The sequence below is a fragment of the Mobula hypostoma genome, chromosome 4 (assembly GCF_963921235.1).
Source record: "Mobula hypostoma chromosome 4, sMobHyp1.1, whole genome shotgun sequence".
Lineage (NCBI taxonomy): Eukaryota > Metazoa > Chordata > Chondrichthyes > Myliobatiformes > Myliobatidae > Mobula > Mobula hypostoma.
Genome location: NC_086100.1, coordinates 184654595 through 184679288, shown reverse-complemented (window position 1 = coordinate 184679288; position 24694 = coordinate 184654595). Strand labels below are relative to the sequence as shown.

Below are 24694 nucleotides of genomic sequence, written 5' to 3'. Positions count from 1 at the left end.
TATGCTCTCTTTAGGGTCATGGCACAAGATTTATTCTGGTCAAGAAAGCAGGTGCCCCTTCAGAAGGGCTGAAAGCTTTAAGATAAAATCTAGTCAACCCCAGGATTGTAGATTGGGGATGCACTCAGGTCCCACAGTAGAGATCCACACCCTTCTGTAAAACTCAGATCTAAAATGAGAACAATGCAAGCTGGGAAACAAAAACAATTGATGCTGTAGTATAATGAAGAATGAAGTTATGTAGAGCAGAATTCAGAAAAACATTCTTATGAATTAGATAAATGATAGCACTTACCATAGGGATACTGCAATATTGACAAAGCTCCAAGACTGTATTCCTCGTGTGAATGCTTATCATTGCTGAGGCATTTAGCATGTTCATCGGACCGGATCAATGCTGGCGTTCTAGCAGGTGAATCTTCATATAGAAAATAAAAAAAACTTTAAATTATGTTTCACAACTACTGATTTCTACACCTTGTTCACAATGGCTCAGTGGTAAACACTCCAATAAGGTGTGGGAGGTTGTGTATTCGAGAACTAAATCTAGGAGAATTGTGTGCATAATACAGACTGTTGCTCATTGTCAGTCATCTTTTGGAAGGGCTTTAATAGAAGCTCAATCTACCATTTCAACAGCATGCAACAGACCTAATGATATCACTTCAATGAAGATCCTTTCTTTGATTTAGTGAATGAGAGAGCGGTGTCATCGTAAGGCGGGAGCCCTTTGAAAAGAGCCAGTCTTGCCAGGAGTGAGTCATGATTTGAACTAGTGAATATGAGCAAGAGAGACAGACACCATTACAGGGCAGGAGCCATTTGAAAAGAACGTCTCATTGGGAGTGCGTTTTATTTGAGCCATAAAAAGAAGCGAGGTGAAAGTGGAGGGACCATTGTGAAGAAGCCATTGTTGGAGTGGGCCAGTGTCAGAGTGGCCAGGCGTTGTTTGAATAGGCTTCAGTGAGAACAGGCAGAGGCCAGGACCACTGAGTCGTTTGTTGTCATTTGCTTTGATTGTGGAACTTGGGTTTGAGAAGTCGAGCCAAAGGTATAACATTTGGCAAAAAAGGCTGAGTAAGTTACCTAGGTAAGTCTGAAACTCACCAAGGTTTCTGAGAGAGCACCCAGGAAAGAACAGGTTAAGTTGTTTTTTTTTTTAAATTGTCTGTAAATCTTTAGTTCAGTGTATGTAGCATGATTAAGATGGTGGAATGCTCCTCCTGAAAGACATGGGATCTCAGGATACCCAAGTCTCCGTGATGACTACATCAGCAGAAACTGCACCAAACCAGCATCCGACTGACTAGTCAAGGAACTGGAGCTGGATGTACTCAACACCATCGGAGATATCAAGCTTTTGGACCATTGGAACCTCTCTGGGGAAGGGGGACCAATATCCTGGCCGGGAGGTTCACGAGTCCTACTTGGGAGGAATTAAACTAGTTTGGCAGGGGAATTGGAACCAAATAAGTGGAAAGATGGAGAGGAAGACGTAGACATCAGGGTCAGTATAAACAGGCAGGAGCAGAGTAATAAATACAATAAGGTGGATAGTTTGAAGTGTGCATTTTAATGCTAGGAGTATTATGGGTAAAGTGATGAACACAGAGCATGGATCAGTACAGGGAACTTTGATGTTGTGGCCATTACAGAGACTTGGTTGAGAGAGGGACAGTATTGGGTAGTTAATGTTCCAGGGTTTCAATGTTTCAGAAAAGATAGAGGGAGGTAAAAGAGGGGGAGGGAAAGTTGTAAGGGTGTTGCACTTAGCGTAAAACTAGACATAATTAAGCGTTTTGATCATGGTGAACGAAGTAAGGACAAAGTGAGTTTGGCTTGTGGAAGCTGACGAAGATGATGTTGAAGAGGTTTTGGCATCCCATGACCAAGAACTGATAGAAGAGCTGATGCAATTGGAAGAGGAAAGGATAACCATCAAAACCGAATGAGTAATGAAAAAGTACGACATTAATTTTGACAGGGTACGTCAGTTTAGGGGATATTTGGAGGATGGTTTGAGTGCTTACAAAGAACTGTATGATAGAAAAAAGTGCGAGGCTCGGCAGTCAAGCAAGCTTTCCACATCAGCCACAGCAGACGACGAACCTTGACCTTCGACATCGAGGCGGGCAGTCATAGGAGAAGATGAGCTGCCTGCTCTAATGGAAACAGACGACGAGATGACACCCCAGTGTCCCACCACCCCAACACCCAGGCCGCGGACAGATACTGATTCGCGGAGAATGCAGCAGTAGCCGGGAGACACACAGCACATCTTTAAGAAAAAAGCAGGAATAAACATGCTAATTAATTAGGTGCCGCCAGACACGCAATCGTCGGCCCAGATCAGAGGTGACGCAATTCTGTGTTCAAGTAGGGTTAAACTCACCTCAACATGTCTTTTACAGCTTGGGTTGCCAACTTTCTCACTCCCAAACAAGGGACAAAAGTAGCAGTCAAATCCCAGGATGCTTGTGTTTACCCCAGGAAAGACTACCATGACCATGAAGTCTCGCTCGGGCACCTATGTGCACATGCACAAGTGATGTACACCTATGTGATATGAGTATGCGCGTAGGTGCCGACTTTTCCCCCCGACAAATCAGTTTTGGTTTAATCTTCCCGACTATACTGTACATACATTACTTCTACTTTATGTAGGTTGTGTATTTATCATATCATTCCTGCGTTTACTATATGTTAGTGTTATTTTAGGTTTTATGTGTTATTTGGTAGGTGATTTTTTGGGTCTGAGAATGCTCAAAATTTTTTCCCATATAAATTAATGGTGATTGCTTCTTTGCTTTATGCTATTTCAGCACGGAAGGTTTCATAGGAATGCTGTACCTTTGCGGGGGAAATACGGGACAAGGGTGGTCCCGTATGGGACAAACCAATTTAGCCCAATATATGGAATGTCCCGGAAAATACGGGACAGTTGGCAACCCTATGTTCAAGTTCAACAGTGCGTGACAGGGAACGAGGAAAGGTGCAGCTGATTCATATTGTTTCCTCGCGGCCCGATAGCACATGCTCTGCGGCCCGGTGGTTGGGGACCGCTGATCTACTGTATCTGATGCTCCCAATATGGCCTCTTCTACATTAGTGAAACCCGACATAAATTGTGACCTCTGCTCCAGCCACCAAGGGAGGAATTTCCAGCTGGCCAACCATATCAATTCCAATATGTCAGTCCATAGCCTCCTCTTTTGCCACAATGAGGATATGAAGGAGTAACACTTCATATTCCGCCTGGGTAGCCTCCACCTGATGGCACGAACATTGATTTCTGCTTCTAGTAAAAATTCCCCTTTTCTTCAATTTCCCACTCTGACCACCCTCTTTAACTCTTCTCTTCACCTGCCTATCACCTACCCCCCGTTTCCAACTCCTTCCCTGTCCCTCGTGGTCCACTCGCCTCGCCTGTCAGATTCCTTTTTCCCCAGCCCTTTACCTTTTCCATCCACCTGGCTTCACCTCTCATCATCCAGCTCCTCCTCCTTCCCCTCCCCCTCCTTTTTATTCTGGCGTCTTCCCCCTTCCTTTCCAGTCCCGATAAAGGGTCTTGGCCTGAAACAATCGACTGTTTATTCCTCCAGCATTTTGTGTGCGTCATTCTAGTTGAGAAGGCATATGACAATATGGCTTGCCTTTATTAGTAGAGGTACTGAGTTTAAAAGTCAGGAGGATAAGCTGCAGCTTTATAAAATTCTTGTTAGGCCGCATCTGGAGTATTTCATACAGTTCTGGTCACCCCTTTATAGGAAGCATGTCAAGGCTTCGGAGAGGGCACAGAGGTGGTTTACCAGGGTGCTGCCTGGATTAGGGGGCATGTGCTATAACAAGAACTTGGACAAACTTGGGTTGTTTTCACTAGAACAGCGGAGGCTGAGGTGAGATCTGATAGAGGTTTGTAAAATTATGAGCGGTATTGATTCAGCTAGTTGAAATTTTCCCAGCGCTGAAATGTCTAATACCAGAGGGCATGCATTCAAGGTGAGAGGGGGGTAATTTCAAAGGAGATGCAAGTCACATTTCCTTTTTAAAGGACAGAGTGGTGGGTGCTGGAATGCACTACCTGGGTTGGTGGTAAAGGCAGATACATTAGGAATTTTTAAGATACGTTTAGATAGGCATACGAATGTGAGGAAAATGGAGGGATATGGAGATTGTGTAGGCTCAAGGGATTAGTTTAGTTAGCCAGTTGATTACTAATTTATTTGGTTGGGCACAACATTGTGGGCCGAAGGGCCTGTTTCTGTTCAATGTTCTATGTTCTAATAGCAGTGGAGTTATCACTGTTTAAGTTGACAGTGTTGAAATAGGTTATCAGATTACTGTGAGAGAGCTGGCTGTGTGTGCACAGACAGCATCATATTTTCTGTAACACTTCAAAATCTTCAAGGCATTAACACCTTTGGAGAATGGTGCAGTGCTGCAACCTGGTGGACAATGTGGAAACGACACCATTTCAACAGAGCAATGCCCTTCACAGCTGGTAGAAAAGGTAATAAACAGATTGTCAAAGACCCAGGAATAAAGGAAGACTTAAATGGAGGGGGATAGTTAATGAATAGGAATGTTCACTTAACGACAACAAGAGCAGGTTTTCCTTCCATGGGAAATGGGAGAAGGTGGATGGAGGTCGGTGATGATGCGGTGGGGAGAGTTAAGTGCAGAACGTGACCGCACAGTACAGGCCCTTCGCCCCACAATGTCATGCTAACCTTTTAACCTACTCTAAGATCAATCCAATTAAGAAGGACTAAAAGGTTGATGAATGAGAGAGAATTTATAAGCCAATTACATTTGTTGGGTTTGGAGACCAAGTTACAAAACTACTACTAATTATGATGGCAATGTAGTGGTTGTGAAGGGAAGATCTGCTATAACTTATTAGAATTATAGGGATCAGGAAATAAAAAGGCCACATACGTACTGGAAAAAAAAAATCAAAAACTTGAGCTCCTTTTTAAAACTTTCCAGATCAACTTTATTGTAAAACAGACAATATGACTCCTTTATTTGAAAAAGGGAGACAAAAGTCTGTAATTACCAACCAGTTGGTTAAGCATTTATCATAGGGAAAATGATAGAAGTTACTGAAGATGTTATACTCACAAAAGAGAGGTATGAAAGAAGCTTAGAGCATAGTAGATAACGTGCTGGTGTGGACTGACTGACTGACAGGACCCGAGAACTGACAGTACAGGTCTTGTTCTGCTTGCAAACTTGTAATAAGCAATGCATCACACTATCAGTTTTTTTTACAGTCTGCATAAATAGCTTCAAAAGAAGGGACTGAAGGTGCATTTGCTAAATGTTGCGATGACGCAAAGAGGCTATTGTGGGATGGAGATTAAATGAATTGGCAGGGACTTGGCAAATGGAGTATAAAGTGGGAAATTCTGAAAATGCGCAATGACAAGAAACTGTATGAGGGAAGAGTGAATAGCTCCAGAGCACTGCATAGGGAACAAGGGGATGCTGACATAGCAGAGAGAAAGGTGGACTTTGCAGGGATGGCACCAGGTACAGAAAGTCAGCAACAGGTTTAAATAAGCCCCAACCATAAGCTGCAGGTTACCAACTTAACAACCACATAAACACCAGGATGGGAGCCTGCCATTGCAAAGGCAGAACTGCCAAAGGTCATATAGCATATGAGGCACTCGAACATAAAAGTTCACGCAGCACGTAGGGATTCAAACTTAACAAAACAAAAAACTTACCTTGCTCTACAGTACTATGCAAAAGTCTTAGGCACCAGAGATATACATGTGCCTAAGATTTTTGCACAGTTCTGTATGTATACACAACACATACATGGTCGAGATAGTGCAGCAGAAGGTGGGGGGGGGGGGGCAATTGAAGTAGATAAGAAATAACACAAGAATAATGAAAACTCTGGATCAGCAAGCATTCATTCCAGGACAAGTGACCGCCCCCTGTTGCTGTCAGCTTATCATGAAGAGTCAGCTTGTTCCGAAGGTAAATCCGAACTCCGTGCGAACTCTTTCCAGGGAGGTGCAGGTGAGAAGAGATAAGAGGCCAGAGTGGGGAACAGAACAGGAGGGGAGGAAGAGGGATTTTTTTTTTAAAACCATAAGTCAATATTCACGCCATCAGGTTGGAGGCTATCCAGACGGAATATGAGGTGCTTTTCCTCTACCGTGAGGACAGCCTCATCGTGGCATGTCGGAATGGGAATGGGGATTTGGGGTACATGGGCTTTCACATATACTAGCAATAATTCTACATTTTTTTTTTAAAGTTTGGTATTATCGCATGCCACCGTACTGGAGTAACTTACGAATTAGAGGCTTCCACCTAACGTTAGGCAAAGAGATGATGTTAGTGTTCCCACTTTCTTCACTGTTCGGCATCATCATTGGGAATCTGTCTGACAATCGAACAGATGACTGCATGTACAGCTGCCCCTTGTACATACCTGGAATTACAAAGTGCAAGGTTGGGAGTGTCAGGAAGAGGCTTTGTGTTTGAAAACACAAATTGAAGACATTATGTCGATCATGGCTCTTCATTAATATAGAGAAGGGGAAGAGGCAAGGTACACACAAAACATTCCCTCCTCTTTCAGACACTAATATCTCCTGCAGATTTCTTCCTTGCTCTTTTTACAATCACATGGGAATTTGCCCCAGTGCTCTGGTCATCTTTATATCCAACTCATTCACAGACTATCATTCCAGACCAACACACACAAAATGCTGGAAGAACTCAGCAGGCCAGGCAATATCTAGGAAAACAGCACAGTTGACGTTTCGACGAGTCCCACCAAAGGGTAGATGTTGCCTGGCCTGCTGAGTTCCTCCAGCATTTTGTGTGTGTCGCTTGGATTTCCAGTGTCTGCAGATGTTCTCTTGTTTATCATTCTAGACCTTTAAGTGGTGCATAAATATCAGGTTTTGTGTATTAAACAATATCAATGCAGAGCACCTCCTTAACTAACATGTCGTTCCTGTGGAACTTTTGCCTCTCAGCAGCCCAGACACAGAAATTCAGAGAATCTTCCTAGGACTTTTCACCATGCCCTCTTTCATAGCACCATCTCCATGAGCTGGAGCTCATCATGTGGTTGTGGGGTAATTCCCCACACTGAATTCTGGTGCTCTTCACAGGAGCACATCAGGAAGCCTTGCTGCAAAGATCAAATGTAAGTGAGAAGAATAGAACTAGTTAATGGCAGGACCCTTAATAACATTGATGTGCAGAGGGATCATAGCTCTCTGAAAGTGGCCATGCAAGGAGATATGATGGTAGAGATATGTATGACATGCAAGAGTAAGGAAGTCACATTGCAACCATATAAATCTTAGACCACACTTGAAGATTGCATGCAATTCAGGTCTGCCCATTACATGAAGAATATGGAGGCTTTGGAAATGGTGCAGAAGACCATAAGACATAGGAGCAGAATTAGGCCATTCAGTCATCAAGCCTGATTCGCCATTCAATCATGGCTAATTTATTTTCTCTCAGAGGTTCAAAGGGACTTGGGAGACCTCGGGCAGGATTCCATAACAGTTAACTTGCAGATTAGTACCATAAGACCATAGGACATAGGAGCAGAATTTGGCCATTTGGCCCATTTAAATTTCATTATGGCTGATCCATTTTTCCTCTCAGCCCCAATTTCCTGTCTTCCCCCTGCATCCCTTCATGCCCTGACCAATCAAGAATCTATCAACTTCTGCTTTAAATATACATACAGACGTGGCCTCCACACTGCCTGTGGCAACAAATTCAAGTCAGTGGCAAGGAGGGCAAATGCAATCTTTCTTCCGGGACAGAAATGTCAAATATTAGATGATATGCACTTCAGCTGAGAAGGGGAAAGCTTAAAGGAGATGTGTTTTTATTAAATAAAAGGAGAATAGTAAGTGCCTTGAAGGGGCTGCAAGGGCAGTGGGTGGAAGCAGATACCATAGAGACATTTTAGAGTTTTTAAGTTCTCAGATATACAGGGAATAGAGGCCTATGATCACGTGCAGACAAAGGAACTCTTGCTTGGCACTGCATGTCACGGATATCGTGGGCTGAAGGGCATGTGGTGCCACATTCTATCAGCATGTTAACCAACTGGCTGCTCCGTTCTTACCCAGATAGACACTGGACTCTGCTGATTCAGCTGCGCCCCTTGCTGCCTCCACAATATCCTCCTCAACATCCACTGCACTGCCGTGGCCATCTGCGTAGCTGGCGTCATCGAAGAGGCTCACCGGGGTCACTTTTCCATTCTCCACCAACCAGGCCGAAGCAACCGGAGCACAGAACTGGCAAAGCAGATTCGCAAGGACATGTCACCAATGTCAAACCTCAGAGATTCCAGAGTGCACAGAAAACAAAATTTGACCAATCCTACACACAGTCTCCTTTTGACACACCAACAAGATACAGATTTCTTCCCCACTTCTGACAAAGGGCCTCTGATTCTAAATGTCAACTGGTCTGCTTTTGACATGTTGAACTGGGTTGTAGATTTCTTATAGTTTAACATTCCTATGCTTGCTTGTGTTTTTATATAATCACGTGATTGTTCAATGAGTTTTTCAGTGGTTACAGTTGCCTCCATTTTTCTGGAAATTTCAATGGCGGGTGTCACATTTCTTTTGGCTGTTATCTATTACCTGTTGGAATTTCATGGAATCGGTGGCCTGGTAAGATGATCAGACGACCTTTGTTCACTCTTTCCCTCTGTCTCTCACCATGCTTCTTCCATCTTTGTTATTGTAACACTTACTAAAACAAGTGTTAAGCCTCAAGAATCTTTGGATCGCAATAACATCAGGACCGAACAACCGTTTCCGGCATTTTCTATTTTTAACTCAGATTATAGGTATTTAAGTTTGTATCATTACCTGATGCTCCCATTCCAGTTGTCCACCTCGCTTATTACTGAAGGACATCACCTTCCAGTCTGAAACATAGACTTTTATCACGCGGTCTTTGATGGTGTTGTCCTGTCCCACATCTGACAAGTCTTTAGATCGACTGCTCCGGTGGTTGGTGTTGGAATCACTTTCAATGTAGTTGATGGTGGAAGTGACATCCTGAATAAACCTCAGGTCGTAGTGACCAACACTGAAGTTCCATCTAAAGGGTACACCAATTATCACGTTTGCCACAGCCTACAGCAATTTGTAATTACCCCAGCATTGTAAAATGTCCCAAGGGGCTTAAGCAGACTAGCAATGAACCAACAAAACAGGAAAGGAATTTAGGGAGAATATGATGACATAGCATTATGTTACTGGACTTGCATTCCAGCAGCTGAATTATTCACCTAAAGGGAAGAACTCTGATCTCACCAAGATGGCTAGAGAACTTAAATCCAAGTTATCTATAACAATAAAGACAAACGCTAAAGGTGTAATAGCAATGGATTACAAGTGATAAATATCTCCACCATTTAGCTTAATTTTTTTTATTCTGAAGGATCCCACCCACCATGCTCATGGACTGTTTTGTCCCACTCCCATCAGGGAGGAGAATACGTTAGCATCCACACCAGGACCACAAGACTCAAAATCAGTGACTTTCCCCAAACAGTAAGGCTGATCATCACCTCTACCCACTAACCACCTCACCACACACCCCACCATTTCTTCATCATTTCCTGTCAGAGTCACCTTACCTGCCATCACTTTAAGTACATACAATCAGTTGATGTATATAGGCTATATTGTGTATTTATATTTATTGCTTGATTATTGTGTTTTTATCTTATTCTGGTTTTTTTTGTGCTGCATGGGATCTGAAGTAACAATTATTTTGTTCTCCTATCCAATTGTGCATTGGAAATGACATTAAACAATTCTGAATCTTGAACTTCCAATCCAATTTTTTTCTCCTAAAGTCCCCCTTCAATTATCATCAAATGCACTTTCAGTTTCTCTAAACCCACTCTAAAACTAGTTCTTCAACGAACAATCACTTATCACACTCACTTCTCAGCACCAGATCGAGGTCCCACAGCTCTGACCGTCTTCTGCGTGCGCTGCAGCAGCAACAGACCAGATCCCTGGTCAGTTGTCTCATCGTCCCAGTGGCTGCAACCCCCTGTGGAACAGACGTACCGCATCTGCACAAGGTGGGGTAGACAGGACAGATGAAGAGGGAAGAGCAGAGGAGAATTCCTTTCAGTAAACTGGATCGGTGGCAAAACGTCAGAGAAGCACTGTCCAATACAGGTCGAGTACCCCTCATCTGAAATGCTCGGGACCCTGCTTCTGATTTTGGAATATGTAAAGAGATCACCACCATTTCAAACTCTGAATTTATGTGCTACCGGTGAGCAGTCTTGGTCTTACACTTGTTCATCACACATTACTGATTCAGCTGTTCAGCCTGATGTGGGGGTTTTCCGATTTTTCATTAACTTCTGTTCATTACATATGTGAGGTCACTTTTCAGGACCACCTGTGGTTCGCAGAGACCTGCGCATCGACTGGGGACCTTCCCAGTGCCTTGTGGAGTTTTCCATTTCTGGCATCATCTCAACACGCAAAAATATTTCAGATTTCGGGGAGGTTTTCAGATTTTGTAATATCGGATAAGGGATACTCAGCCTGCATATGGACACATGAGAAAAGGTCCAAATGGAGTAAAACTTCCCACTTTATCACTTTGATGAACTCTGAGTGGGCAACATTGCAGTGGAGTCAATCTCATTTGTGACAAGGCAGCTGCCACACTCCCTTTCGAGGACAACTCTTCTCTCCAGCGTGAGAAGATTCACGTTGCAGATACGTGAGACTAGAAGTGACTGCATTCATCATCATTAACATGGAAATCAATGGAACTCAGTTTGCGAGTTTCCAAGCTTTGCTGATCAATTAATGCTGCTCTAGCATTTTGCTCACGACTCCCCCATTCATTTTAAGAACTTGCTCGATCTGCACATTGAATTTGCTGCAGAAATTTAGAAGTCTGCATTAACTGCCATTTCTGACTATGACTAACAGCATCACAGTACCCTCGAAATGATGCAGTAAATGCTGATGCTAAACCCAATCCATCTCTCCAGCTCAGAAAGCTAAATTGGAAGGTTGCAGTCCTGAAGCACACAACTTATTCTCAGCAAATCCAAAATACATAATTCTTTTGTTCAATTTTATTAATTGACCTGTTCTCAACGCCACAGGGAATAGAACATACTGTAAGTCATTGCACATTACAGCACAATACAGGCCCTTCAGCCCACAATGCTCTGCTGACCTTTAACCTATTCTCAAATCAACCCAAGTGTTCCCTCCTACAAAGCCCTCCAATTTTCTATCATCCATATACCTTTCTAAGAATTGCTTTAATGCCCCAGATGCATCTGCCTCTACCACCACCCCTGGCAGGGTGTTCCATGCACCCATAACTGCAAGGAATTTACCAGACATCCCCACCATTCTTTTTTCCCAATCACATTAAAAGTATGCCCCCTCGTATTAATGATTTCTGCCCTGAGGAAAAAGTCTCTGGCTGTCCACTCTATCTATGCTTCTTATCTTGTACACCTTTATCAAGTCTCCTCTCATCCTCCTTTGCTCCAGCTCTCTCAACTTATATGCTCTCCAATCCAGGCAGCATCTTGGCAAATTTCTTCTGCACCGTTTCCAAAGTTTCCACATCTTTCCTATAATTTTTGAAATTTTCGTTATTTTTTTTTCTCCAACGGCTTTCTGAGAGGCGGGACTGCGCAGGCGTGTGACGTAGGGCAGTGCAGCGCGGCAGATTTAAAAGGAACAGAGCCTCATAGAGCGGGCAGCGTAGTTTGCGGGCGGTGGAGTGAGCCGGGAGCAGAGTGAAGACTTAAGGGCTTCGGCTCACCGGGCTTAGGCGGAAGCGGGTGAGGCGAGGAAGGTTTGACATTCATTTTCTGTTGCTATTTGAGGAGAGGGGCATTATGACTGTGAGGGCAGTTTGCTGTTCTCGGTGTCGGATGTGGGAGGCCCTGGAGTCTCCAAGCCTCCCGGACGTCTACATCTGCGCCAAGTGCATCGAGATGCAGCTCCTAAGGGACCGCGTTACGGAACTGGAGCTGCAGCTCGATGACCTTCGTCTGGTCAGGGAGAGTGAGGAGGTGATAGAGAGGAGTGGAAGGCAGGTGGTCACGCCGGGGCCACGGGAGGCAGACAAGTGGGTCACGGTTAGGAGGGGGAAGGGGAAAAGGAAGGTGATGGGGAGTACCCCGGCGGCTGTGCCCCTTAACAACAGGTACTCCTGTTTGAGTACTGTTGGGGGGGACAGCTTACCCGGGGGAAGCGACAGTGGCCCTGCCTCCGGCACAGAGTCTGGCCCTGTAGCTCAGAAGGGTAGGGCAAGGAAGAGGAGGGCAGTTGTGATAGGGGACTCGATAGTAAGGGGGTCAGATAGGCGATTCTGTGGACGCAGTCCAGAGACTCGGATGGTAGTTTGCCTCCCTGGTGCCAGGGTCCGGGATATTTCTGATCGTGTCCAAGATATCCTGAAGTGGGAGGGTGAAGAGCCAGAGGTCCTGGTACATATAGGTACCAATGACATAGGTAGGAAAAGGGATGAGGTCCTGAAAGAAGAATATAGGGAGCTAGGAAGGGAGTTGAGAAAAAGGACCGCAAAGGTAGTAATCTCGGGATTACTGCCTGTGCCACGCGACAGTGAGAGTAGGAATGCGATGAGGTGGAGGATAAATGCGTGGCTGAGGGATTGGAGCAGGGGGCAGGGATTCAAGTTTTTGGATCATTGGGACCTCTTTTGGCGCAGGTGTGACCTGTACAAAAAGGACGGGTTACACTTAAATCCTCGGGGGACCAATATCCTGGCAGGGAGATTAGCGGGGGCTACTGAGGTGACTTTAAACTAGAATGGTTGGGGGGTGGGAATCAAATTAAAGCGGCTAGGTGTGAGGAGGTTAGTTCACAACAGAGGGATGGGAACCAGTGCAGAGAGACAGAGGGGTGTAAAGTGAGCGTAGAAGCAAAAAGTACAAAGGGGAAAAGTAAAAGTGGCAGGCCGACAAATCCAGGGCAAGCATTAAAAAGGGCTAAGAGAGTTGTAAAAGAGTGCCTGAAGGCTTTATGTGTCAATGCAAGGAGCATTCGTAATAAGGTGGATGAATTGAAAGTGCAGATTGTTATTAATGATTATGATATAGTTGGGATCACAGAGACATGGCTCCAGGGTGACCAGGGATGGGAGCTCAACGTTCAGGGATATTCAATATTCAGGAGGGATAGACACGAAGGAAGGGGAGGTGGGGTGGCGTTGCTGGTTAAAAAAGAGATTAACGCAATAGAAAGGAAGGACATAAGCCGGGAAGATGTGGAATCGATATGGGTAGAGCTGCGTAACACTAAGGGGCAGAAGACGCTGGTGGGAGTTGTGTACAGGCCACCTAACAGTAGTAGTGAGGTCGGAGATGGTATTAAACAGGAAATTAGAAATGTGTGCAATAAAGGAACAGCAGTTATAATGGGTGACTTCAATCTACATGTAGACTGGGTGAACCAAATTGGTAAAGGTGCTGAGGAAGAGGATTTCTTGGAATGTATGCGGGATGGTTTTTTGAACCAACATGTCGAGGAACCGACTAGAGAGCAGGCTATTCTGGACTGGGTTTTGAGCAATGAGGAAGGGTTAATTAGCGATCTTGTCGTGAGAGGCCCCTTGGGTAAGAGTGACCATAATATGGTGGAATTCTTCATTAACATGGAGAGTGACGTAGTTAATTCAGAAACAAAGGTTCTGAACTTAAAGAGGGGTAACTTTGAAGGTATGAGACATGAATTAGCTAAGATAGACTGGCAAATGACACTTCAAGGATTGACGGTGGATATGCAATGGCAGGCATTTAAAGGTTGCATGGATGAACTACAACAATTGTTCATCCCAGTTTGGCAAAAGAATAAATCAAGGAAGGTAGTGCACCCGTGGCTGACAAGAGAAATTAGGGATAGTATCAATTCCAAAGAAGTAGCATACAAATTAGCCAGAGAAAGTGGCTCACCTGAGGACTGGGAGAAATTCAGAGTTCAGCAGAGGAGGACAAAGGGCTTAATTAGGAAGGGGAAAAAAGATTATGAGAGAAAACTGGCAGAGAACATAAAAACGGACTGTAAAAGCTTTTATAGATATGTAAAAAGGAAAAGACTGATAAAGACAAATGTAGGTCCCCTGCAAACAGAAACAGGTGAATTGATTATGGGGAGCAAGGACATGGCAGACCAATTGAATAATTACTTTGGTTCTGTCTTCACTAAGGAGGACATAAATAATCTTCCAGAAATAGTAAGGGACAGAGGGTCCAGTGAGATGGAGGAACTGAGCGAAATACATGTTAGTAGGGAAGTGGTGTTAGGTAAATTGAAGGGATTGAAGGCAGATAAATCCCCAGGGCCAGATGGTCTGCATCCCAGAGTGCTTAAGGAAGTGGCCCAAGAAATAGTGGATGCATTAGTGATAATTTTTCAAAACTCGTTAGATTCTGGACTAGTTCCTGAGGATTGGAGGGTGGCTAATGTAACCCCACTTTTTAAAAAAGGAGGGAGAGAGAAACCGGGGAATTATAGGCCGGTTAGCCTAACGTCGGTGGTGGGGAAACTGCTGGAGTCAGTTATCAAGGATGTGATAACAGCACATTTGGAAAGCGGTGAAATGATCGGACAAAGTCAGCATGGATTTGTGAAAGGAAAATCATGTCTGACGAATCTCATAGAATTTTTTGAGGATGTAACTAGTAGAGTGGATAGGGGAGAACCAGTGGATGTGGTATATTTGGATTTTCAAAAGGCTTTTGACAAGGTCCCACATAGGAGATTAGTGTGCAAACTTAAAGCACACGGTATTGGGGGTAAGGTATTGGTGTGGGTGGAGAATTGGTTAGCAGACAGGAAGCAAAGAGTGGGAATAAACGGGACCTTTTCAGAATGGCAGGCGGTGACTAGTGGGGTACCGCAAGGCTCAGTGCTGGGACCCCAGTTGTTTACAATATATATTAATGACTTGGATGAGGGAATTAAATGCAGCATCTCCAAGTTTGCGGATGACACGAAGCTGGGTGGCAGTGTTAGCAGTGAGGAGGATGCTAAGAGGATGCAGGGTGACTTGGATAGGTTGGGTGAGTGGGCAAACTCATGGCAGATGCAATTTAATGTGGATAAATGTGAAGTTATCCACTTTGGTGGCAAAAATAGGAAAACAGATTATTATCTGAATGGTGGCCGATTAGGAAAAGGGGAGGTGCAACGAGACCTGGGTGTCATTATACACCAGTCATTGAAAGTGGGCATGCAGGTACAGCAGGCGGTGAAAAAGGCGAACGGTATGCTGGCATTTATAGCGAGAGGATTCGAGTACAGGAGCAGGGAGGTACTACTGCAGTTGTACAAGGCCTTGGTGAGACCACACCTGGAGTATTGTGTGCAGTTTTGGTCCCCTAATCTGAGGAAAGACATCTTTGCCATAGAGGGAGTACAAAGAAGGTTCACCAGATTGATTCCTGGGATGGCAGGTCTTTCATATGAAGAAAGACTGGATGAACTGGGCTTGTACTCGTTGGAATTTAGAAGATTGAGGGGGGATCTGATTGAAACGTATAAGATCCTAAAGGGATTGGACAGGCTAGATGCAGGAAGATTGTTCCCGATGTTGGGGAGGTCTAGAACGAGGGGTCACAGTTTGAGGATAGAGGGGAAGCCTTTTAGGACCGAGGTTAGGAAAAACTTCTTCACACAGAGAGTGGTGAATCTGTGGAATTCTCTGCCACAGCAAACTGTTGAGGCCAGTTCATTAGCTATGTTTAAAAGGAAGTTAGATATGGCCCTTGTGGCTACAGGGGTCAGGGGGTATGGAGGGAAGGCTGGGTTCTGAGTTGGATGATCAGCCATGATCATAATAAATGGCGGTGCAGGCTCGAAGGGCCGAATGGCCTACTCCTGCACCTATTTTCTATGTTTCTATGTTTCTATAATGAGGTGTCCAGAACAGAACACGATATTCCAAATGTGGCCTAACCAGAATTTTAAAGAGCTGCAAAATTACTTCAAACTCTTGAACTTAATCACCCAACTAATAAAGGCCAACACACCACACACCTTCTTAAAAACCCTATCAATTTGTACAGCAACTTTGAGGGATCAATAGATGTGGACCTCACAAACCCCCGTTCCTCCACAATAAGAATCCTGCCGTTAACACCTATAGTCTGCTTCAACTTCAACCTTCCAAGTTCACATTTCACACATCACTTCACACTTTTCCTCTTTAAACTTATTGGTTAAAGAAATGAAGTCTGTTCCCTTATGATCCAGATACCTAAATAATGGCATACACCTCAATTCCAGCAAGATTAAGGCAATGTATACAATTTGGCAAGTGTTAAGTCTCACATCAAAGAAATAGTGTATTGGTACAGAATGTGATTACTCAGCAATGGGACAGGATTGAGTACATCTTTTCAACGGTAAACTAGGAAAAGGAATGGAGACCTACAAATACATGCTGACAAATTGCACCAGCTTTCTGCTTTAGCTCTATCATATTAGTATTTACTCTTAGATAAGGGATGTTAATTGTCACAGCCATGATTGCATCAAGTAATCAAAGTCCACTGGGATCTAAATAAACATCAGATTCTCGTTCTTATCAGAAGAATTTAGGATTCAACAATTGTTGAAAATCTAGTCAAGAAAAGAAAAGCTTATGAAAGGTTAAAAAACCGAGGTAATGATAGAGATCTAGAAGATTATAAGACTAGCAGGAAGGAGTTTAAGAATGAATTTAGGAGACTCAGAAGGGGCCATGAGAAGGCCGTGGTGAACAGGATTAAATAAAACACCAAGGCATTCTACAAATATGTGAAGAGCAAGAGGATAAGATGTCATGTGACAGTGGAAAAGTGTGTATGGAACCAGAGGAGCTAGCTGAGGTACTCAATAAATACTTCGCTTCAGTATTTGCTACGGAAAAGGATCTTGGCGATTGTAGGGATGACTTACAGCAGATTGAAACGCTTGAGCATATAGACATTCAGAAAGAGGATCTGCTGGAGCTTTTGGAAAGCATCAAGTTGGATAAGACTCCGGAACCGGACGAAATGTACCCCAGGCTACTGTGGGAGATATGGAAGCAGATTGTTGAGCCTCTGGCGATGACCTTTGCATCATCAATAGGATGGGAGAGGTTCCAAGATTGTTGAGCTGCAGATGTTGTTCCTACATTCAAGAAAGGGAGTGGAGATAGCCCAGGAAAATACAGACCAGTGAGTCTTACTTCAGTGATTGGTAAGTTGATGGAGAAGATCCTGAGAGGCAGGATTTATGAACATTTGGAGAGGCGTAATATGATTAGGAATAGCCAGCATGGCTTTGTCAAAGGCAGGTCCTGCCTTATGAGCCTTATTGAATTTTTTGAGGATGTGACTAAACATGTTAATGAAGGTAGAGCAGTAGATGTAGTGTATATGGATTTCAGCAAGGAATTTGATAAGGTACCACATGCAAGGCTTATTGAGAAAGTAAGGAGGCATGGGATCCAAGGGGACCTTGTTTTGTGGATCCAGAATTGGTTTGCCCACAGAAGGCAAAGAGTGGTTGTAGACGGGTCATATTCTGCATGGAGGTCAGTGAGCAGTGGTGTGCCTCAGGAATCTGTTCTGGGACCCATACTCTTTGTGATTTTTTATAAATGACCTGGATGAGGAAGTGGAAGAATGGGTTAGTAAATATGCTGATGACACAAAGGTTGGGGGTGTTGTGGATAGTGTGGAGGGCTGTCAGAGGTTACAGCGGAACATCGATACGATGCAAAACTGGGCTGAGAAGTGGCAGATGGAGTTCAACCCAGATAAGTGTGAGGTGGTTCATTCTGGTTGGTCAAATATGATGGCAGAATATAGTATTAATGGTAAGACTCTTGGCAGTGTGGAGGATCAGAGGGATCTTGGGGTTTAAGTCCATAGGACACTCGAAGCTGCTGCGTAGTTTGACTCTGTGGTTAAGAAGGCATATGGGGCATTGGCCTTCATCAATTGTGGGATTGAGTTTAAGAGCTGAGAGGTAATGTTGCAGCTATATAGGACCCTGGTCAAACCCCACTTGGAGTACGGTGCTCAGTTCTGGTCACCTCATTACAGGAATGATGTGGAAACTTTTGAAAGGGCACAGAGGAGATTTACAAGGATGTTGCCTGGATTGGGGAGCATGCCTTACGAGAATAGGTTGAGTGAACTTGGCCCTTTCTCCTTGAAGCCATAGAGGATGAGAGGTGACCTGATAGAGGTGTACAAGATGATGTGAGGCATGGATCGTGTGGATAGTCAGAGGCTTTTTCCCAGGGCTGAAATGGCTACCAAGAGAGGGCAGAATTTTAAGGTGCTTGGAAGTAGATACAGAGGAGATGTGCAGGGGTAAGTTTTATTTTACGCAGAGAGTGGTGAGTGCTTGGAATGGGCTGCCGGCGACGGTGGTGGAGGCGGATACAATAGGGTCTTTTAAGAGACTCCTGGATAGGTACTTGAAGCTTTAAAAAAAATTACAGGGCTATGGGTAACCCTAGGAAATTTCTAAAGTAAATGTCTGGTACAGCGTTGTGGGCCGAAGGGCCTGTATTGTGCTGTCATTTTTCTATGTTTCTAGTTCAAACCCATATGAAAAAAGGCCACAAATTCAGGAGAGCCATAATATTTTAAATCAAGAGAAAAATAGAAAAAGACTGGAGACAACTCACAGGCCACGAAGTGGGGGGTAGCGGGAGGCAAGAGAAATCAAATTAACTTTTCAGGTAAATAACCATTCATTGGAAGTGGTCCGAGCTTCCTTTGGATGGAATATCGCACCAAGAGGTGGACCAATAAATTCGCTGCATTTAAATAAACTTCTTAAAAGACCTTGTATTGCAAAATAACAAAAATGTGGTGGGAGGTGGTTTCAGATAGCATCCTTCCCTAATGAAAGCAATTCTGGGTTCTTTTCTTGGTCTTTCATCAGGGATCCCAGTGGTGTTGGCTAGTTAGTTGATTTCAATCACCTGGGACAATGCAACAAGCAGCACATGGGATCTGGTGAACACAAAGCCATGTAAAGTTCGAGAACCAATTGACAGAATTACAGCACTAAGAATGAAGCAGAGTTGACAGTGCAATTTGAAGTGTCATGCTTGGTCTGTGGTTTTCAACAATTCAAAGTCAAAGAGAAATTTAACAAGTGTGACAGGAAGTTTGTCTGCCAAGAAACAAAGTCAAGTGAAGAAAACAGATATTTAATGGGAGGGTACTGCAAACTGAGATTTCTTAACTTCCGATATTTCCCCACTATCCTTTCCCTCTTCTCCCATTCCCCACTCTGACTCTCCTCCTACCTCTTCTCTTCTCCTTACCTGACTATCACATCCCCCAGTACCATTTCTCCTTCCCTTTCTCCCATGGTCCACTCTCTTCTCCTATCAGATATCTTCTTCAGCCCTTCACCTTTTGTACCTATCACCTCCTAGCTTGTCACTTCATTTCCCCCTCACAACCAACCTAGCTTCACCCATCACCTTCCATCTTGTACTCCATCCTTCCCCCCACCCCCCACCCAACCACCTTATTCTGGCTTATCCCCCTTCCTTTCCAGTCCCGAAGGGTCTTGGCCCGAAACATCAATTGCTCATTCCTTTTCATACATGCTGCCGGACATGCTTAGGTCTTTCAGCATTCTGCGTTTGTTTAATGGGAAGGGCAATAACCAAAAGGAATGCAAAATAAATTGGGAGATTTTTTCAGCATGGGTATCTCAGACCAAACATAACATAGTATGGCACCATTCCAAAGGAGACTCAATCTTGGTTACCTTTCCAGTGGCGGCATCCAACCCGTAGGTTGTCCGCGATTTCCCTCCAACCAAGACTACATCATCGCCAAGTCGGTAGGAAGATTCCAGGAGAGACTCCACCGTAAACGGAACTGCCTCCATGCTTTCCCTGTCTCGGTCCCATTGGAAAAGGTGCCCATCCAAAGACGGAATTATTACTTTGTTTCCAAAAACCTGCATATATAAATGATAATCACATTTAAATACAACATACAGTACTGTCCAAAAGTCGTAGGCACATATATATAGCTAGGGTGTACAGCAGTAATTTTATGTATTGCACTGTACTGCTACCACAAAAATAAATTTCACGACATATGTGAGTGATGACAAACCTGATTTTGATATGGGTCTCTTTGTGGACTGAGAATAGGAAGGAGACAGGGACAGTGGAAACAGGTAATAAAATGACTCTGTCTGGTGTCTGCACCAGTGTCACCCACCCCACAGCCCCAGGCACTCCTCCTTGCCACCTGCCCCACACCTCTCCCAGGGTACTCCAACCTCACCATTACCAACATCCTTTGCTCCCGCCAGACTCTCAAACTTGCAGAGAGCTCCACGTTGACAAGTAGTCATATTTACGCTCACTGATGGCAGCCCAATCAACTGTCGAAAACACTTTTCCTGTGCCTACATACTATGAAGTAAGAGTGTAAATCAGCCTCAACATTGCTAGACTGTACCATAGAAAGTGTTCAGTCTGGATGCATGACAGCTTGGTATGACAACTGCTCTGTGCCTGACTACAAGAAACAGTAGAGACTTGTAAACATAGCTCAGCACATCGCAGTAACGAACCTCCTCTCCGTGGACCATCTATACTTCTTGCTGTACCAGTACAGCATCCAACATCAGCAAAAATCCCACTCTGGACATTCTCATCTCCCCTCTACTATCAGGGGAAAGATACAAAAACACATACCACCAGGCTCAAGGAGAGCTCCTATCCCAATGTTACTAGACTCCTGAACAGACATCTTGTATGGGATAGACTCTTGGCCTCAATCTTGCACTTCATCATTTATCTTGCAATGCATTTTTGCGCTAGTTTTCACACTGTTCTGCATTGTTATTGTTTTACCTTATCCAAGTTCAATGCACCATATAATGATCTGATCAGTGTGAAGAGTATGAAAGACAAGCATTTCACTGTATGTTGGCACATGTAATCCTGAACAAGTACTCCCAAGTCCCTTCGCACCTCAGAATTTTAAATTTTCTCTCCATTTAGAAAATAGTCAACTCTTTCATTTCTTCTACCAAAGTGCATGACTATATACTTCCCAACACTATTCCATCTGCCATTTCTTTGCTCATTCCCCTAATCTGTCTGTCCTTCTGTAGCCTCTCTACTTTCTCAGAACTACCTGCTCCTCCACCCATCTTTATTTTGTCCGCAAACTTTGCAACAAAGCCATCAATTCCAACATCCAAATCATTGATATATAACGTAAAAAGAATTAGTCCCAACACAGATTGACTGGAACACCACTAGTTACCAGCAGCCAGGCAGAAACGGTTGCCTTCATTCCCACTCTTTGCCTCCTGCCAATCAGCCACTGCTTTATCCACACAAGTACCTTTTCTGTAATACCATGGGTTCATAGCTTGTTAAGCAGCTTCCTGTGGCACCTTGTCTTAGGCTTTCTGAAAATCCAAGTACACATCAACTGATTCTCCTTTGTCTATCCTGCTTGTTATTTCTTTAAAAAAAAATCCAACAGATTCGTCAGACAAGATTTTCCCTTGAGGAAACCATGCTGACTATGGCCTATTTTATCTTCCGCCTCCAAATACCCTGAAACCACATCCTTAATAATCAACTCCAACACCTTCCCAATCACAGATGTCAAACTAACTGGGCTATAATTTCCTTTCTTCTGCCTCCCTCCCTTCTTGAAGAGTGAAGTAACATTTGCAATTTTCTAGTCTTCTGGAAATATTCAAGAAACTAGTGATTCTTGAAAGATCATTACTAATGCCTCCACAATCCCTTTCAGAACCCCTGGGGTGTATACACCATCTGGTCCAGGTGACTTATCTACCTTCAGACCATTCAGTTTCCCAACGATCGTCTCTCTAGCAATGATCGTCTCTCACACATTCATGACCCCTGACACTCTGGAACTTTGACCATACTGCTAGTTATCTTCCACAGTGAAAACCGATGAAAAATACTTACTTGGTTTGTCAGCCATTTCCTTGTCCTTCATTACTACCTATCCAGCATCATTTTCCAGTGGTCTGATATCCACTCTCGCCTCTCTTTTACACTAGGTACCTGGAGAAAATTTTAGTATCCTCTAATATTATTGGCTGACTTACTTTGGTATTCTATCTTTTCCTTCTTAATAACTCTTTAGTTACTTTCTGTTAGTGTTTTTTTTAAAAGCTTCCCAATCCTCTAACTCCCCACTAATTTTTGCTCTATTAATTGCCCTCTCTTTGATTTTTATGTTGGCTTTGACATCTCTTGTCAGCCACAGTTGTGTCATCTTGCCTTTAGAATACTTCTTCCTCTTTGGGATATATACATGTAATGCCCTGGTTCACACTTTTACTGCTATGCTGGTAGGTATTTCATTTAGCAGCTCTGTAAGAGCAGTCTGTTCTGTTTTCAGCCTCTTTGGATTATTGTTGAAGATAGGGATGATGAGGAATGTGTGCCATCTAATTACGATGATGGAACTGGGGGAGGTTTTTTTGGGGAGGGGCACCAAGGTTGGTCTTGGGTATTTTGTTCGGCCTGAGAGGGAGAGAGAGGACACTGGAGAGAACTGGATAGGAGACCCGTTTGTTCGAGATGGATTGCGAACGATGTTCGGAAAGTGATGTATGCTTCCATGCAGACTGAGGGCCCAGCACACTAGTGCCAGAGAAGATGAGCTTCAACTTGTGCACATATAACAGTTTAATTATAATCAGTGTGTATTAAGAGTGTGTATTCCCTAGACTTATGCAGCCAAGGAGAACAGAGTTTCATCTATCTTGTGCCTTCTGAATCGCTTCCAGAAATTCCAGCCATTGCTGTTTTGTCATCATCCCTGCCAGTGTACTTTTCCAATCAACTTTGGCAACCTCCTTTCTCATTTCTCTAATTCCCTTTACTCCACTGTAATACTGAAACATCTGACTTTAGCTTCTCCTCCTCAAATTTCAGTGTAAATTCAATCATGTTATGATCTTTCTCTTAAGGGTTCTTTTATCTTCAGCTCTCTAATCAATTCTGATTCATTGCACATCACTGAATCCAGAATAGCTTATCCTCTAGTAGGCTCAACCACAAGCTGCTCTAAAAACCCATCATGTAGGCATTCTATAAATTCCCCCTTTTGGGATCTAGCACCAACCTGATCTTCCCAACCTGAAATCCCCCGTGACCATCATAATATTGACTTTTGGCATGCATTTTCTATCTCCCATTGTAATTTGTAGACCACATCCTTATTTCTGTTTGAGGGTTTGTATATAACTCCCATCAGGGTCTTTTTACCCTTCCATTTCCTTAGCCTGACCCACAATGATTCCACACCTTCAGATCCCAGGTTACTTATTTCAATGGTTTTGATTTCTTTTTTTAAAACCAACAGAGCCACACTACTCTCCCGGCCTACCTATCTGTCCTTTTGATACAATGTGTACCTTGCACAGTAAACTTCCAGCTATAATCTTCCTCCAGCCATGATTCAGTGATGCCTACAACAGTATACATGCCAATCTCTAACTGTGCTACAAGTTTATCTATCTTATTCTGTATACTGCGTGCATTCAGATATAACACCTTCAATCTTGTGTTCACACTTAAATTTTGTCTGCCCTTTACATTGCAACACATCCTGTTGATGGCAATTTTGCCCTATCATCAGCCTCTCCTTGCTAGGAGTCTCACTACACATTGTCTCTGGTCTCACTACACCTCATCCTCAGCACTATGACTCTGGTTCCCACCCCCTGACAAATTAGTTTAAATTTCTGGGCATGGGTAATTTATGTAGAAATCCTAAAGTTACTTCCAGTGAATTTACAACAGAAGTAAGAGAAAAAAAAATGAACTGTCACAATGTAAAACTTAACCTATTTAACACCTAGATCTGCTTCAAGATACTTTGAAAATCTTTTGCTCTGCCTTTAAATGGTAAACTCTTGTCCTAAAATAATAAATTTAAATCTGCAATGGATTACAATTCAACTAAACAAAAATATTTCAGCTACTGCTTATATGAATAGAAGCATACAACAGAGGCAGAAAAGCCCCACGACAGCTGGAGTAATATATTAATTCTGGTTGCTGCTTTACAGGAAGGAGGTGGGGGTGTTGGAGACATGCACAGAGTACGACAGAGTGGGCCCTGGGACAAGATATTGAAGTTACAATGATGGTGTTCTGCTTTCCTTGAAAGGAGAGACAAAGGAGGTTTTATGCACTTCCAAAATGACGAGATACCTGGACATAGTCTATAATGAGGGGTTATTTGCATTGGAAGCAGGGTCAAGATCAAGAGAGAAAGTTAAGAGTGACACGCGGGTGTTTGTCTGGAATGCATTACAAGGGCGAACTGAATAAATATACCAGGGAGTAAAACTTGCAACTCTATGGAGAAAGGGCAAAAGGTGGAAGTAGACAATCGCTGTGGCAGGGAGCAGGCATGGACTGATGGGCCGACAGGTCTCATTCTGTACGCTATTACTTTTATATTGAGTGATCCAGCGCAGAGTAGGCCCTTTTGGCCTTTCAAGCCACCCCACCCGAGCAACCCCCAACAAACCCGATAACCCTCACCCAATCACAGGACAGCTTGCAATGACCAATAAACTTACCCAGTACATCTTTGGACTGTGTGAGGAAA

General features: G+C 43.7%; 1 protein-coding gene across 1 annotated transcript in view; it reads right to left on the bottom strand.

The window, feature by feature from the left end:
- eif2ak3 (eukaryotic translation initiation factor 2-alpha kinase 3) overlaps window positions 1-24694 on the bottom strand; it is a 99822-nt gene that overhangs the window by 35361 nt on the left and 39767 nt on the right. The window contains exons 3-8 of the mRNA XM_063047117.1: window positions 19824-20018; window positions 9975-10108; window positions 8886-9120; window positions 8126-8300; window positions 6317-6454; window positions 296-418 (exon numbers count right to left, since the gene is read on the bottom strand). Coding sequence (XP_062903187.1) covers window positions 296-418; window positions 6317-6454; window positions 8126-8300; window positions 8886-9120; window positions 9975-10108; window positions 19824-20018 — 1000 coding nt within the window. The remainder of the gene's footprint in view (window positions 1-295; window positions 419-6316; window positions 6455-8125; window positions 8301-8885; window positions 9121-9974; window positions 10109-19823; window positions 20019-24694) is intronic.